The 17500-nt window shown below is 38.3% G+C and overlaps 1 protein-coding gene across 6 annotated transcripts in view; it reads right to left on the bottom strand.

The window, feature by feature from the left end:
- Positions 1-3466: 3466 nt before the first annotated feature.
- Positions 3467-17500, bottom strand: part of LOC106875852 (scm-like with four MBT domains protein 1) — a 47609-nt gene continuing 33575 nt past the window's right edge. For 2 of the 6 annotated variants that reach the window (XM_089363449.1, XM_089363448.1), the window contains exons 11-17: positions 16943-17013; positions 16034-16271; positions 14668-14843; positions 11377-11831; positions 10608-10673; positions 5616-5777; positions 3467-4125 (exon numbers count right to left, since the gene is read on the bottom strand). In XM_089363449.1, the coding sequence (XP_089219575.1) occupies positions 3988-4125; positions 5616-5777; positions 10608-10673; positions 11377-11831; positions 14668-14843; positions 16034-16271; positions 16943-17013 (1306 nt within the window). In that variant the 3' untranslated portion in view covers positions 3467-3987. Of the gene's footprint in view, positions 4126-5615; positions 5778-10607; positions 10674-11376; positions 11838-14667; positions 14844-16033; positions 16272-16942; positions 17014-17500 lie in introns of all 6 variants that reach the window. The other 4 variants (XM_089363452.1, XM_089363451.1, XM_089363447.1 and 1 more) reach the window with 3 other exon arrangements.

Here is a 17500-nt window from a genome sequence, read left to right on the forward strand (position 1 = left end):
ATTGTCAGCTCACTGCCTTAAATAATAATCCTCCTTTGTTTTGGCATAAGGCCAGCAATTTTGAGGTGTGTGTGTGTAGGGAGATCAATTACATCGACCCCTGTACTCAACAGGTACTTGTTTTATCAATCCCAAAAGGATGACAGGCAAAGTCAACCTCGGTGGAATTTGAACTCAGAACATAAAGGCAGATGAAATACAGCTAAGCATTTTGCCCGGCATGCTAACATTTCTGCCAACTCGCTGCCTTCAGACAGAACAAAATTTAAAATATAAGACATTTTACTCTGGTGCTTTGCAGTTTCTACCAAAATACATACAGTGCTCTTTAACCTGGGCCTGATAATCATAATATTAACATACGTTTTAATGAATTATCATTTTGTGGAAAAAAAAAAATCAAAATTTTTGAAGCTAAATTTCTTCTTTACAACAAAAATATTTCAATAAAACTATATCCCCCCCCCCCCCCATCACTTCCCAACACAATTTCTTAATCCATGAAAGAAATTAATTAAAATCCAACACGAATTTACAGAGTCCTCCATCTTGCCTTCTTGAAAGTGAGGAAATTTTTGTGAATTATTTATATAAATTTAAAAACCACAGAACTAAAAATAACACAAAAGTAATAATTATTTTTGTAAAATTAGTGAGAATATAAAAGTTTAGGATGTTACACTAGAGAACATAAATATCAGGAAGAGAATATATCTTAAGAGTGTTTAAAGAACTGGTGCTTGTGAAGGAGATATTCTTTGAGAAGCAGATTAGGAAGAAAGCAATAATAGGTGGCGTGCTACAGAACTAGTCCAGGTACATTTTGATATCACCTCGTATATATATATGTATATATACATATATACACACACACACACACACACACACACACACTACATGACGTGTAGATACACAGAAATATAAAACTGACTTATAGATATATTTATATGAAGACTAACAGGCCTCTTCTTGTAAAAGGGTGGGTCTGTGTACATACACATATATGTAATTATATAATTATATGCAGATACACGGACATATATTGTATATACAGATATATCTAAATAGTACACAAGCATTCACACATGCACACGTATATATACATTCATATATTATGTACAGATACACAGATATATATTGTATATACAGATATATCTACATATTACACAAACTTTCAAACATGCACATGTATATATACATTCATACACATAAGCACATATATGTATACATACACAACTAGTTTTGAGTGTTTATATATATATAGATATATACACACATACAAGGCATGCATAGATATATGTGCAGACAAGTGTAGACATACACATACACTGTACATTTGACACCTTGCAGGTGCATCTTGCTTCACACTAGTTTTTGAAAATAATTCAGAAACAGAATTTTCATCAAACATTAGTAACCCTCCCAAGCTATTTTCGAGTTTCATGTACTCAGACCATTACAAGATTCAATAATTTTTTCCATCGCCATGTTTGTAACTAAAGCAATTTTAAGTGGAACCTTTATCTTTTTTAACCTGTCCTGTGTATCACGTGATGTATATGAAATATTTCCTTGGTGCCCATGTATCATATATGAAGCATACTCCGATCCTTTTCAACCACAAGTGTGAATTGGGTCTTATGAAAGTAAAGCTTTATATTAATCAGAACGTAAGAAATAAGGCTTCGATGGCACTCCGTCAGTTACGATAAGTGTTCCCAGTCAATGCAATCAACAGGTGAGACAGCTCTTGAAATTAACATGCAAGAGACTGTGCACTCTGCAGACGCGCGCACTATTAATGTAGCTTTCAGGTCGATTCAGTATGACACAGAATGTGACAAAACTGCCTCTTTAAATTACAAGAACTGCTCATTTTTGCCAGCTGCGTGTACTGGAGCAACATGTAATTAAGTGTCTTGCTCAAGGACACAACGCGCCGCCAGCAGGAACCGTGAGCCAAATACTCTAACCATTAAACAACGTGCCTCCACACTAACAAAAGTCTAATAACATGCTTGGATGTTGGATCAAACTATTTTGGACAAGCAAAAAATTAATCTCAAAACTTCCTTTAATTAAAGATTAAAAAAGGCAAAAACTGAAACACAAATTTAAATTTCTTTTAAAATAGTACCATAAATACACTGAATATTAGCCAAAATATTTTATACTACATTGCTTACTACATGTTCATTGATATATTAAATCCTACTGAATCAAACCCAGCTGAAACTATCACTGGTACTATAGTGCAAACTTCAGGACATTATATTTGCTACAGAACCAGCTGCTGCTTTTTTGGGGGTTTTTTCCCATGAATGGTCAAGCACTGCCATGTGATTTCTCTTCCTGACTTGGTGTTATGATATACAAAACCAAATTTTGTTGATATGTATAGTTACCTTAGAAAGCACTTACTAGTAAATCTGGGCAGCGGCCTTGTAAGGAAAATGCGTGTAGTTCATTTTATGCCAAACACAAACTTAATGTATGCACACACACACACACACACACACATATATATATTATACATGCACACATACACACAAATATACATACATGTTTATATACATACCTATGTATATATAAGCAACATACATATAGACATATGTACACACATACATAAAATCACAGATGCAAACACACACATATAGAAATCAGATAAAACAAATACACACATACATATCAATACACACTGTGTGTATGTATGTGTAAGTATATATACATACATACACACATACATATATATACAAAATATAATTTTCCTTCAAGATGAGCTCACCAGTATCAGTTCATATTCGAAACCTAATCAACAGCAGTATGTGTGGTACTCTGCTCCTGATGAGGCTGAGAGAGTGAACTGAAATGGATGAGCTCATCTGCAGGATAAATATTCCAAAAACACACACACACACTGTCATACATATACAAACTACATCTCAACAAGTATTGAGTACTTTATTGAATAATGGTCTTTTATAACTGGAAGTATCCAATCGACATATATACATAAATATATATACATATATAATGCGCTATAATAATAATAATTAATAATAATAATAATAATAATAATAATAATAGTTTTTGAAAATGTCATTGCTTGAGAGAACAAAAAAAAAAAAACAAAAGGAAAAAATTTAAATAAATAAATAAACAGAAGTGGGGGAAACCAATTCATTACATTTTGTTACTATGTGAATAACAATAACAACATAAGGATGATGATGATGATGATGATGATAGTGACAATGATAATGATGATGATGATGATGGTGATAGTGACAATAATGGTGACGACAGAGATGAAAATGGTGATAATGTTGACAATGTCCGATAATAATAATAATGGTTGTGGTGGTGGTGGTGGTAGTGGTGGTGGTGGTGGTAGTGGTGGTGGTGGTGGTGGTGGTGGTGTGAAGATTACGACAGTGTTGCTGGCATTGATGAAAGATGGTTATGACATTTTTGTTGCTGTTTATTTTTATATATATATATATATATATATATATTTTTTTTTTTTTTTTTACAAGAAGTGTTTGTTTTTGCTTTGTTATTTTGGGGGGTCTTTTTGGGGGATTTTTTTTTTTGCATTTGATCACAACTCAGTAGAATAACATCATCATCGTCATCATCATAATCATCATACTCCAATCCAATCCACTTCCATCATTCTAAAATTTCCACTGTGTGCATCCTCAATAATAACAACAACAACATACACCGTGGAACAAAAGTAAGCATATTCTGCTGAATCCATCCGCTTTTTTTTTCTTTTTTGGTCTTGTCTTTTTTTGGCTTCTTTTACCCTTTTTTTTTTTTCTTTTGTCAAAGGATTGCTACAGCCAACCAATCTAGCAATCTGCCAGCTGACCTGCCCACCAGCCAGCCAGCCAGTCCACCAGCCAGCCGACCCACAAGCCAGCTGACCCAGTAGAAACAGTTCCTTCTGTGTTCTGATTCCTCAACGGCTTTAGACAGAAATCAAGCGTAGCATTTGTAAAACACAATCTTCACCCTTTCAATGTGATGGCACAATTTAATAGCTGGTCCTAATTTCAGGGCAAGGTGGTCCTGGACAGTGGGTAGAGTCAATAGAAGAAGAGCTTGACCATCAATTTCCTGTGAAGAGATTCGAAATTTTAATTGATTTATCCATTGAGTACAATTTCATTTCATTTACTTCAACAATGCAAACAGACATAATATGAAACTAATAAACGATGATTCATTTAATTGATGGCTGTTGATTATCAATAGGAGTTCAATCAAGTTTAACCTGACATTAAATAACAACAACAACAGAGTGGCTGTGTGTTAAGTAGCTTGCTTACTAATCACATGGTTCTGGGTTCAGTCCCACTGCGTGGCACCTTGGGCAAGTGTCTTCTACTATAGCCTCGGGCCGACCAAAGCCTTGTGAGTGGATTTGGTAGACGGAAACTGAAAGAAGCCGTCATATATATATATGTATGTGTGTATATGTTTGTGTGTGTTTGTCCCCCCAACTTCGCTTGACAAATGAGGCTGGTGTGTTTACGTCCCCGTAACTTAGTGGTTCGGCAAAAAGAGAGCCCAATAGAATAAGTACTAAGCTTCCAAAGAATAAGTCCTGGGATCGATTTGCTCGACTAAAGGCAGTGCCCCAGCATGGCCGCAGTCAAATGACTGAAACAAGTAAAAGAGTAAAAGAGAGTATGCAAAGTCAGAAATTTGCCGGAAGAGAGCAGGCTTAGGACTTATGTAGAAACAAGTATACAGGAATAGAATGGTCTGTACAGAGTGTGTGTGTGTGTGTGTGTGTGTGTGTGTGTGTGTGTGTGTGTGTGTGTGTGTGTGTGTGTGTGTGCATACAGCAAATGAAAAACAAAAAACTGACACTGTTGGTTACAGCAATAATTGTTCCATTTGATTCGTTCAATGGAACGGCCTGCTCATGAAATTAATGTGCAAGTGGCTGAGTACTCCACAGACACACATACCCTTAAAGTAATTCTCAGGGAGATTCATCATGTCAGAGAATGTGACAAGGCTGGCCCCTTTGAAATACAGGTACTACTCATTTTTACCAGCTGACTGGACTGGAGCAACATGAAATAAAGTGTCTCGATCAAGGAGAGAATGTGCCGCCAGGAATTGAACTCACAACCACACGATTGTGAGCCCTGTTGTACTCTTTCGCCCCAACTTTCTCTCACTCTTTCTTCCTGTTTCTTGAGTAAAGCTGCGATGGACTGGCGTCCCGTCCAGCTGGTGGGGAACACATACGCCATAGAAACCGGGAAACCGGGCCCATGAACCTGGCTAAGTTTTGAAAGGGCGCAAAGAAAGAAAAACATAGATACACACAGACATATTGGCATGAGGTGAGTAAAATCAGAGCATCAAACAAAAAACAGTTTGTGGGATTCTGTCCTATGTTGATCATATATTTTTATACCAAGGTCAACTTAGTCTTTTTCCCCACATATGAAGTCGATAAAATAAAAACACCAAACAAAGTACTAAGATTAATATATAAATCACTGAAAATGGTGCCCCAGCATGGGCAGAGTTAAACGACAAACTTTTTTGATAGAATAAAGAATATGTATAATATAAACATATATTACCTCTTGTCTAAAGAGACGAGCAAACTGTGCACAATCCGTACTTTTTATGAAACTAACCACATCACTAACAGTCCAATAAAGAGGGTTTGACAATATATCGACACACATGTCATCATTTTCTTCTTCTTTCTTTATAGATATTTCTTCTTTCGGAGATATTGGCTGCATAAATACAGAAGGAAATGACAATAAATAGAAAAGAAAATATTACAGAATATATATGTGTGTGTGTGTGTGTGTGTGTGTGTGCGTGTTTGAATACAATATACAAATATAGGGAGACAATGTTTATATCTCATAATAAACTCCAATAAAAGAAATGCACAAGCACAAGCATGGCTGTTGAGGTTAAGAAGCTCACTTTGCTACTATGTGGTTCCTGGTTCAATCCTATGACATGGCACCTTGGAAAAGGGTCCTCTACAGTAGCTACAGGCCAACAAAAGCCTTGCGGGTGAATTTGGTAGATGGAAACTTCATAAAAGCACAGGGGACAACTGATGAAGGGAATGTTCTTTATGTTGCATGTTTCGTTTCTCTGTTTTTTTCGTTGTTCGAAAAAAAGTTCATTTTCTATGTTTTTGTATTTTATGTTCTTGTTTCTCATTTTATCTACATTTTTTTAATGTCCTGTACCGATATATATATGCATGTATATATATACATATATATGTAGGTATGTACATATATAGTATGTATATATGCATATATTTATATATTATTATTATTATTATTATTATTATTATATACCCACAACATAGATTAGTAGTTAGCGACTTTGGGATCAAGGCAAAATGGGTGCCCAGAATTAGACAGGCTTGGAGAAGAAGGGTGTGGAAGCTTAAAGACCCTGCAAACGGACAGAGACTTAGAGACAAGTTACTTGAAGCATTTAACGAAATAGAAGGGGATATAGCATTATACAACGTGGAAGACAATTGGAGATTTCTGCGGGACAACCTGTTGAAAGCCACCGACCAGATTTGTGGGTGGTGTAAGGTCCCCTCCCAACCCAGAGTAACGTGGTGGTGGAACAAGGAGGTAGACAGGGCTATTAGACAAAAGAAACAAGCTTGGAAGGACTGGAAGAACGGTGGTAGCAGGGAATTGTACCAATGTGCCAGAAGGGAGGCTAGGCGACAGGTTTATTTAGCCAGAGGGGAAGCAGATAAGGAAAGATTTGCCAATGTTCTGCGCCGTGAGGACCAAAGACTCGAGGTATTTCGGGTTGCAAGACAGTGTAGGAGAGAGAATAGTGATGTTGTAGGAGAGAAATGTGTTCGCATGGATGATGGTACGCTTGCATTAAATGAGGATGCAAAGAAAGAGGTCTGGAGATGCCACTACGATAGATTGCTTAATAAAGAGAATGAATGGGAGAAAGAGAGCCTGCCTTATGTCGACCCAATAGAGGGACCAGCTATCCGAGTTGATAGTACCAGGGTAGATAAAGCAATTAAGAGTATGAAGACCGGGAAAGCCCCCGGCCCATCAGGAATCACTGCAGAGATGCTCAAAATATCTGGCAGTGTTGGCTATAGCCTAGTCACCCGTATTACGAACCAGGTGATACACGAAGGAGTCATACCCTATGACTGGTGTAGCAGCATCATAGTCAACTGCTACAAAGGTAAAGGGGACGCTTTAGATACAAATAATTACAGAGGCATCAAGCTGTTAGATCAGGTTATGAAAGTTACAGAGAGGGTCATAGCCCAACTAATTAGGGAGCGAATCAATTTAGATGAGATGCAGTTTGGGTTCGTGCCAGGTAAAAGCACTACTGATGCCTTATTTCTAGTGAGACAGTTGCAAGAGAAATACCTAGCCAAGGATAAACCTCTGTACCTGGCTTTCGTTGACATGGAGAAAGCCTTTGACAGGGTCCCCCGATCCCTTATCTGGTGGTCAATGAGGAAACTTGGGATAGAAGAATGGCTAGTGAGAGCTGTGCGAGCCATGTACAGAGATGCGGCCAGTAAGGTGAGGGTTGGAAATGAGTACAGCAATGAATTCCGGGTAGAGGTAGGGGTCCACCAAGGTTCCGCCCTCAGCCCCCTATTATTTACCATAGTCCTCCAGGCAATCACAGAGGAGTTCAAGACAGGTTGCCCCTGGGAGCTCCTCTATGCTGATGACCTTGCCCTAATTGCGGAGTCACTATCAGAACTAGAGGAGAAGTTTCAGGTGTGGAAGCAAGGTCTAGAATTGAAGGGCCTTAGAGTCAACCTAGCTAAAACCAAAATCCTAATAAGTAGGAAGGTAGATAAAACACAAACCCCTTCAGGTAGATGGCCCTGCTCAGTATGTAGAAAAGGAGTAGGTAGTAACTCTATAAGATGTACCCGGTGCAAGCTATGGACACATAAGAGGTGCAGCAACATCAAAGGCAGGTTAACTAGCAAGTTAGTTTTTGTTTGTGGCAGATGTTCAGGTGCAATAAAGACTGCAAACAAACAGGAAACAACTTCTATCTCATTCCAGGGTGAAAAACTAGAGGTAGTCGATAGCTTCCGCTATCTGGGCGACCAAGTTAGTAGTGGGGGTGGGTGCGCTGAAAGTGTAGCTGCTAGAATAAGAATAGCCTGGGCAAAGTTTAGAGAGCTCTTACCCCTGCTGGCGACAAAGGGACTCTCACTCAGAGTAAAAGGCAGACTGTATGACGCATGCGTACGAACAACCATGCTACATGGCAGTGAAACATGGGCTGTAACTGCTGAGGACATACGTAAGCTCGCAAGGAATGAAGCCAGTATGCTCCGTTGGATGTGTAATGTCAATGTGAATACCCGTCAGAGTGTAAGTATCTTGAGAGAAAAGCTGAACATTAGAAGCATCAGTTGTGGCGTGCAAGAGAGACGATTGCGCTGGTATGGACATGTGGTGAGAATGGAGGAGGATAGCTGCGTGAAAAAGTGCCACACCCTAACAGTTGAGGGAACCCGTGGAAGAGGTAGGCCCAGGAAGACCTGGGCTGAGGTGGTGAGGCAAGACCTTCGTACATTGGGCCTCACCGAGGCGATGACTACGGACCGAGACCTTTGGAAATGGGCTGTGCGTGAGAAGACCCGGCAAGCCAAGTAAGATCGTTGCCAGTGCCCCTGGACTGGTTCTTGTGCGGGTGGCACATGAGATGCACCATTTTGAGCGTGGCCGTTGCCAGTACCGCCTGACTGGCTCCTGTAGGATTTTCGAGCGAGATCGTTGCCAGTGCCCCTGGACTGGCTTGTGCGGGTGGCACATAAAATACACCATTTCGAGCGTGGCCGTTTTCGTGCGGGTGACACGTAAAAGCACCCACTACACTCTCTGAGTGGTTGGCGTTAGGAAGGGCATCCAGCTGTAGAAACTCTGCCAAATCAGACTGGAGCCTGGTGTTGCCATCCGGTTTCACCAGTCCTCAGTCAAATCGTCCAACCCATGCTAGCATGGAAAGCGGACGTTAAACGATGATGATGATGATGATGATATATAAATGTAGGAGGTTGAAAAGGAACACATGAGTTGATATGTATTAGGAAAATAGACAAGGTAGAAAATGCTAAAATAGTTTTATCATGAAGAACATTTTAGTACCGGTTTCAGTCTTTGCAACTTTTTCAACTTAGAGAAAAGCATGAAAAATAATTAAATTGTGGAAAAATTAAATGAAATGTTTTTTAAACATATTTCCATAATTTTCAAATGCAAGGGACATTTTCCTCTTTTTCTATCTGTCTCTGTCTCTCTTTTTTTACTCTTGTGGGTTCTAAGTAGTTAGCAGCAGCTAGGTTGATATGAATTCTTGTCTTTGATTGTTTAAGCAGCAGCAGTAGTAGTAGTAGTAGTAGAGAAAGGAGGCGGCGGAGAAGCAGAAGAAGGAAGAAGAGAAAGAATAAAAATGCGGGAATGGTATGACAGTAGCAGGATGTTGGTGGAATCCTCTTAAATGGTCAAGTGACCTATTAAAAGTGACCTGTTGTGGTTATAATAGTGATTGGAATTATATGGAATAAATTTATGTGAAGTGACTGTTTTGAATATATTGTTTTCAATATTTGCGTGGGTGTTATTCTAAGGCCCTGGTGATAGTGTCATTTGTTGTGGGTGCATTCAAAAGGGGTTGGTACTTTGTGATAAAGAATGACTCTTTACTAATGTGCTGACTACAGAAGGTATCGTCCCTGAATTGATAGAGGGGGAAAATTCTGAAGCTGGGTTGTTTGTTATTGGCACAAACGTCGATGTGCTTGCTGAATGCTATTTTTCTGTTTTTCGGAATTTTGATCTGGGATCTGTGCAGAGCCATCTTTTCATGTAGAATATTTTTGGTTTGGCCTATGTATTGCTCTCAACACCCAGAGCAGGTTAATAATTATATCAGGTTCTCCGAAGCACATGTGAAGTTGCTTTTCGCTGTGAAATGTTGACCCTGTTTGAAAGAGAATTCTGATCCCTCAATTAAGCTGACACATATACCACAGTTAGGTCTTCCGCATTTTTTCTACTGACGGCTTCAGTGTTGTTGTTGAGCGTATTCGGGTTTGCATTAGGAGACTTTTCATAGATTTGGGCTGTCTTTTGTTTTTTTATGATGGTGTGCGTTTGGAGAATTAAATTCATTCTGTGGTCCCTTTTTAGTAGGAGAATGTTTTGGAGGATGGTGTCGAAAGCTTCATTGTTAAGAGGGTTGTGTGTTGAGATGTATGGTAGGGCTTTTAGTTGTAAATGCTATTCCCCAACTCAGTCGAGGGGTCTTGACTTATAAATCATTTGATGACCTCACTGTTGCTGGTGCCACGCAAAAAGCATCCAGTACACTGTAAAGTGGTTGGTGTTATGAAGGGGCATTCAGCCATAAAAACCTGCCAAAGCAGACAGTAGAGCTTGTTGCAGTCTTCTGATTTGTCTGCTCCTGTCAAACCATGCAACCCATGCCAGCAAAGGAAACAGAAGTTAAATGACGATGATGATGATGAATAATCTGAGATTAGACTATGTCACTCAATTTACCTCGGTTTTCCTCTGCCATGGGTACCTTTTTCTTTTCTTTTTTTTTTCGGCACATAGCACAGATACCTTAAGAAACAGGATATTCAATTACTCTGACAAAGGGAAAGCATCCAAACAGAATACAAGGGTGGGCTGAAAAGTTCACATGCCAACTATGAAGGAGTGATGCTAGAGCTGTGAAATCTTGCATGCATTAATTTCAACTTCTTGATAATGGTATTGTTTCTTTTCAGGTAAACTGATGTCTCACTGTTCAAAGAATACTTCAAAAGTAACTTGTAGCAACTTCTCTTGAAAACTGATAAAATTTGGCATTGTGGTATTATCAAGTACCAGTAGAAAAATGGTTTAGTCTCCAAGGACACTCATGATGACATAGTTGCTACATTAAGAGATGATGCTCCAGCTTTTATATCAACAATGTAAAAGTAGGCAGCTGAATTTAGGAGAGGAAGGGAGAGCTTTCAAGATGACCCATGGTCTGGATGTCCCGCAACTGCCGCTGAGGAAAACACTGATCATGTCCACCACATGCTGATGGATAACAGGCGATTAACAGTAAACCAAATGAGGTCTAATTGTGAAGGGTACCCGTGGAAGGGGTAGACCCAAGAAGACGTGACAAAGTGGTGAGAAAGTTATTGATGGCCTATGTGCTGTAGGGAGTGAAGAGCTTAAATACAGTTTGATAGTGTGATAAAGTACTGTGAAAACCAGAGGTGAAGTGGATTAGAGACATTGGAAGAGCAACATAATTTCAAATACTTACGGTGATAGGAAGTGCTGCCTCAGTTGTTGGAGACGGTAAGGACTTGGCAGAACTAGATGGTGGAGCAGGGGTAATAAGGATCTTTTTATGGGTTTTCCTTTCAAAACTATATTTTGGAAGCTTAGCACCTCGAGTATGAATTTCTGAACGTGGAGGAACATGGTGAGTGTATTTTCTTTTAATTGCAGGTTTACTATCAGAAGTCTTTTTAGTATCACTTTTGGAGGAATTATTTTCACTGGATGGTGAGGCAGACCGCTTCTCAGAGACAGTGTTGGAATTTTCAGCAGTAACATCATCAGCATAAATATCATCCATGGACGATCTTGATTTACGACTCAAACTTCCTTTCCTTTTCTTTCTTCGTTTCCCAGTTTTCCTAGGACCATTCTCTAGATTGCTGTGACCTCCTGGAGGTCGACCGATTTTCCGCTTTTTCTTACCATAGTAATAGGCTGGAAATGTTGAGTAAAAAAGAGACAATAAAACAAGCAAGTCATGGTCAGGTGACATACTCTGCATATGATTTAAGAAAAAAGGAGAAAGAAAAGAAAAACAGTGCAATTATTTCTCAATCTATAAATACTCACATCAGCACACAATTTGTTAAGATGCAATTTGTAGATTATGTAAAAACATTTTAAAAGAAGTTGTTACATTCAAGGAACAACGAACAAAAGATTAACTGCTCAGCTATTATACATACACACACACCAGAAAATCCAGCTAGAATCACCCTTTTGACTAACATGGCAGCGAGCTGGCAGAACCGTTAGCACGCTGGGCGAAATGCTTAGCGGTATTTCGTCTGCCGTTACGTTCTGAGTTCAAATTCCGCAAAGGGTCGATAAATTAAGTACCAGTTACACACTGAGGTCGATGTAATCGACTTAATCCCTTTGCCTGTCCTTGTTTGTCCCTTCTATGTTTAGCCCCTTGTGGGCAATAAAGAAATAAGAATCACTCTTTTGACTAACATTTCTTAACCCTGTCACACTATATTCCCACTGTAGCAGGAATAGGTTAAACGTCATCTCTATTAGATTCTCAGTAAAACAGTAATGAACGAAACACGTAGAAAAAGAAGATATAACTGATTCTGTCGATTGGTTTGTCTGCTATCATTACTCTTGAGCTGTATTTCTTCTATTTGTTTGTCATTTGACTGTGGCCATGCTAGAGCACCACTTTTAGTCGAACAAATCGAACCCAGGACTCATTTAGAATGAGAAGTGTAAAGAGGACATTCGTAGGATTTGAACTCAAGAAGTAAAGTTTGAAACTAAATACTACAAGGTTCATTACTTTCTGAAGCATTATATATTTAACAAATGTCTTATTTGCATCACTAAGTTCAAATCCTCGAAACTAGACCAAGAAATCCTCAATATAATTCTAATTCATCATAAAGTCACCAAGCTCAACTATCACAAAATTTGAAGGGACATAACTAAATACTGCAAGATATCTTGTTCATTATTGTTCTAATATTGATATAAGGCAAAAATATGGAGAGGAGTGAGTTAAATTTATAACAAATCCAGGACTTGAAAGGGTACTTGTTTCATTAACTACGGAGGGGTGAGAAGCAAAATCAATAATTATAAAACTATTTGAAGTACAACAAATATATTTTTATTGAATACTCTCTTACCCACCCAACCGCAGACAAAAAAAAACCTATATGAAAAGAAGCGAATTATATTTGAATAGGAAAATGAAGTGGTACGAAAAATACACTGTAGTTTATAAAAGTAATACTGATAGAGTTCCTAGTTGCAAGGGAGATAATCAATGGAAGCTAATAAAATCTTAATGCATTACAATAGAATTTCTTGCTTTTAATTATGGATTAAACTGTGTAACTGTAACTTATAGCTGTCACCTTTTTAAATTTACCGCCTTATTTCCACACAAGAATAGATAACTGGCTGGTTTGGCTGGCTGGGATTTTAGGAAGATTATTTCTTTTTTAAATAAATTTGTACATTTCTGTATTAATGAAGCAATTATTTTACACCTGAATGCCCTTTTCTACACTGACCACAAATTAGAAGTAGGACCTTGTTAATGAAACAGACTTAAAATTAAACTCTGTGCCAAGAAATAGGACACAATGAGACTACCAAAAGAGAGAGAGAGAACACAGTATGACTCAAACCTCATGAGGAGTATCTTCACTCTGTGACCACTGCACTCCAGTTCATAGATGAGAGGCAGATAAAAGAACAGAAGTGACATATACAAGCACAAAACTTGCTAAATGTTTAGCAGATCTGAAATTATTCAAGGACACTGAAGCATTTTACATCATGGAGGTAACATGACAGCTGCTTCAAATGTACACTTCCTGACCACTCGGTTCCATGTTCAGTCCTACTGTGGGGTACCTTGGATTTGTGTCTTCTGCCATAGCCTTGGGCTGACCAAAGACTTGCAGATGGATTTGGTAGACAGAAACAGAAAGTAGCCCATTGCATGTGTGTATGTGTGTGTGTGTGTGTGTGTGTGTGCATTGTCTCCTTGTCTTGACATTGCATGATTGTTGTAAATGAGTACCACCACCATACAAGCAGTGTCCATTTTCAATCTCCCTTGAAAACATGTTCAGTCATGAGGAAATATTACACTGGAAACAGGTGGAGGTTGGTGACAGAAAGGGCATCTGGTTGTAGGAAAAATTTACCTCAACAAATTCTGTTCAACCCATGCAAGCATGGAAAAGTGTATGTTCAAACAATGATGCTCGTGACAACATAGGCTATCAAATTTACCTTTACTTAACATCACAACAGTATCATTGATTAAGCCATAGTAACACAGTCACTGACACTACTCTTCTAATACAAGGAAATATAGTATCTGTATCCCAGTCATAAAATTACAACGAAACACTAAAAATGAAACCAAATCAAAGAGAAGCAAATATAACTGTGTATTTTAAATGGCTATCACAATGGTTTTAACACCAGTCATTCCAAGACTTGGAAGGAACCACTGCACCATCTCATCACCACTCGTGTCTCAATCTTATCTATTGGTCCCAACATCCTTAAATCTGATCTTACTTCTCACACTTTCAATTGTTACCCATACATCCACTGGCAGCTCAAGACACATTTTGAACTCTCGTTATTCGTACTTGCCCCATTCATAAAACATGCTCATACCAACACAGCTAATTTATCCTCTTGCCGTCTTTAAACACCCACCAGGTCTCTCACCTGACTTCTGCTCCATCATTCAAACGGGTTAAAGCAAAATCCTTTCACACTTCCTATACATACTTACTATATTTTGTTTTGGTGAGTTGAGAGCAGTTTTCGGGACAGTCATCATCAATACAGTGTGGACTAATCAAATTCGGGCAACATTCAAGCTTAATACATATCTGTCGACAGAACTCGTCAAGCTGTTTCACATTTCGGCACAGCTCAACAGCAGCACGATAACTCTTGCCCTTGTATCTAAATAACGAAAAAGAAAAGAAAAAAATTGTAGTTGTAACAATAATTTCTTACATTGTCAATAATAATTAATAATAATAATTTCTCTGTCAGGTAGACATGGGTATGTAATTGAGCAGTTTGCATGCCAGCCTCATACTTTCGGGTTCAATCCCACTGCGTGGTAACTTGGGCAAGTGTCTTCGGCTACAACTCTGGGCGAATCAAAGCCTTGCAAGTGAATTTGGTAGACAGAAACTGAAAGAAGCCTATGGCTTGTGCATCCATGTGTGTGTGTGGTTGTCTTGATATTCATGACAGTTGTAAGTGAAAGTAACCATCATCCAAGTGGTGTCATTCATTTCCAATCCTCTAGGAAAACATGTCTGGTCCAGGGAAAATATTCCCTTACTTGGTGAGGATCAGCAACAGGAAGAGAATCTGACCATAGAACTCATCATCCTCATCATCATCGTTTAACGTCCGTTTTCCATGCTGGCATGGGTTGAACAGGCCACCCATGCAAGCAGGAAAATGGTGGTGGTAGTGGTGATGATGCACAAGGAAGAAAATTTTTTGAAGGACAAACAGCAGTGATTATATCAAGCATACAGTTGACAGCTACTTTACAGATCCAAGATAAATGAAAGGCAAAGGTATTGATGGGAAGATTTGAACTTAGAACATAAAAATATTAACTGGAACAAGGTATTTTGTCCTGCATTCTTTCATCATCACTATCATCATTTGATGTCCACCTTCCATGCAGGCATGAGTTGGACGGTTTGACAGGAGCCAGCCAGGTAGAAGACTACTCCAGGCAACTGTCTGTTTTGACTGGGTTTTTACAGCTGGATGCCCTTCCTAACACTAATCACTATGCAGAGTAGACAGAGGGATTTTTACATGGCACCAGCACAGGCGGGATCAGTTTTGGCATGGTTTTTACAGCTGGATACCCTTCCAAATGCCAACCACTTTACAGTGTAGACTGAATGCTTCAATCATTTTCTAATACAGAACAGACCTTAAATCCATCAACTCTGAGACCTGGCTATTAACAAAAATTGACCATTAAAGTAGAGCCCCAGTGTTGGAGGGCCTACGAAGGTCATAGGTAAAGCTTAGTCTTCTTACTAACCCAGTAAGAAAAAAAAGACAAAGACAACACCCTAAGATGTAAGATGAAGAAAAAAGGAAAAATGACTTACTTTGCTTTTAAAACTTGTTGATGCATGTTAGGGTTGTCTTCTCCATCCACTTGTAACTCACGTAACACACGACTGGATTTATAGGCCACATTAATCAACATAGTCAGTACTTCCGTCATGACTAGTTTGATGGGGCCAGGACCAATTGATTTAGGCAGCTCAGCTATGCGACTCTTTGCCAGATAGGGACCAGAAAAGCAACGGTGATTGTAGTATATCTTAGGGCACCACGTGTCCTCTGTAGAGATAGAAATAAAGACACAAATTTTTTTTAAATGCAAGGAAATAGATGATTATTAAAATAGTTTAAAAGTTTTTGACATGTATCGTAACAGTATAATGATACAATAACAGAATGATATTGCTCTATATTTCTAAAACAATGGATTTTTTAAAATTTCGAAAGGAAGTTCAAGCAATTATATCAATCCAAAATTTGATTGAAACTTATTTTATCAACCTTGCAAGGATGAAAGGCAAAGCTAATCATGATAGGATTTGAACTCAGAATGTGAAGGGACAACTAAATATTGCAATGCACTTTGTTCATCACTATCAATTCTGATAACCTGTCACTCTATAAAATAACAGTTTCAAATTTTGGCTCAAGGCCAGCAATTTTAGGGAGATGGGGTATTTCAATGACATCTCTCCCAGTGCTCAATTGGTACTTATTTTATCACCTCATCCTCAACTTGGTACTTATTTAATTGACTCGAAAGGATGAAAGGCAAAGTCAACTCCAGTGAAATATGAGCACAGAACATGAAAAGCTAAAAAGAAAGTAGTTAAGCATTTTGTCCAACATTTTAAAAATATCTCTTTAAAATTCTTAAAGTTTAATAATTAGAAACTAAAACAAACACCTTACGACAGTTAATAAATATGTTAAAATGAAGCAATATTTACCTTCAATATTGACATTTTTAATTTTATTGTATGTATCTGTGGCTGATAAATGACTTTCAATTGTCACTGGTCTACAATAAAAAGAATATAACTTGATGACATGAAACTTAAGCCAATATAGTCAGTATTATTTAAACAAAGTAATAAAGAACCATTGTGTTAGACTACAGCAATAAATCATCACCATTTTACATCGATTTTTTCCAATACCAGTATGCTAGTTAGAGAGGTCTATTCCAAAACTTCTCTCCACTTGCTGTAGTCCATCACCTGATATATATACAACAAAGAAAATTATTAAGCTTTTTGTTCTGTATGTCATGTGGATTCCCTTTTTTGAATGCTCTTCTTCTCATCAACCATTAGAAAACGCACTCTGAATATGTTTTATTTTTGTGACTGACGCTAGAGAGGTTGCTCGTTAGAACCAAAGAGATCCTTCTATTCTGTGTAAGCTTTTATACAGAGTTAGTGCTCTCCAAGACAAGATGCCCTTGCTACAGCTTGTTAAGTTTAAATCTTCAACATGTCTTCAATAAACTCCATCAGATACATGCA

This window comes from Octopus bimaculoides, chromosome 15 (assembly GCF_046866305.1).
Source record: "Octopus bimaculoides isolate indiv1 chromosome 15, ASM4686630v1, whole genome shotgun sequence".
Lineage (NCBI taxonomy): Eukaryota > Metazoa > Mollusca > Cephalopoda > Octopoda > Octopodidae > Octopus > Octopus bimaculoides.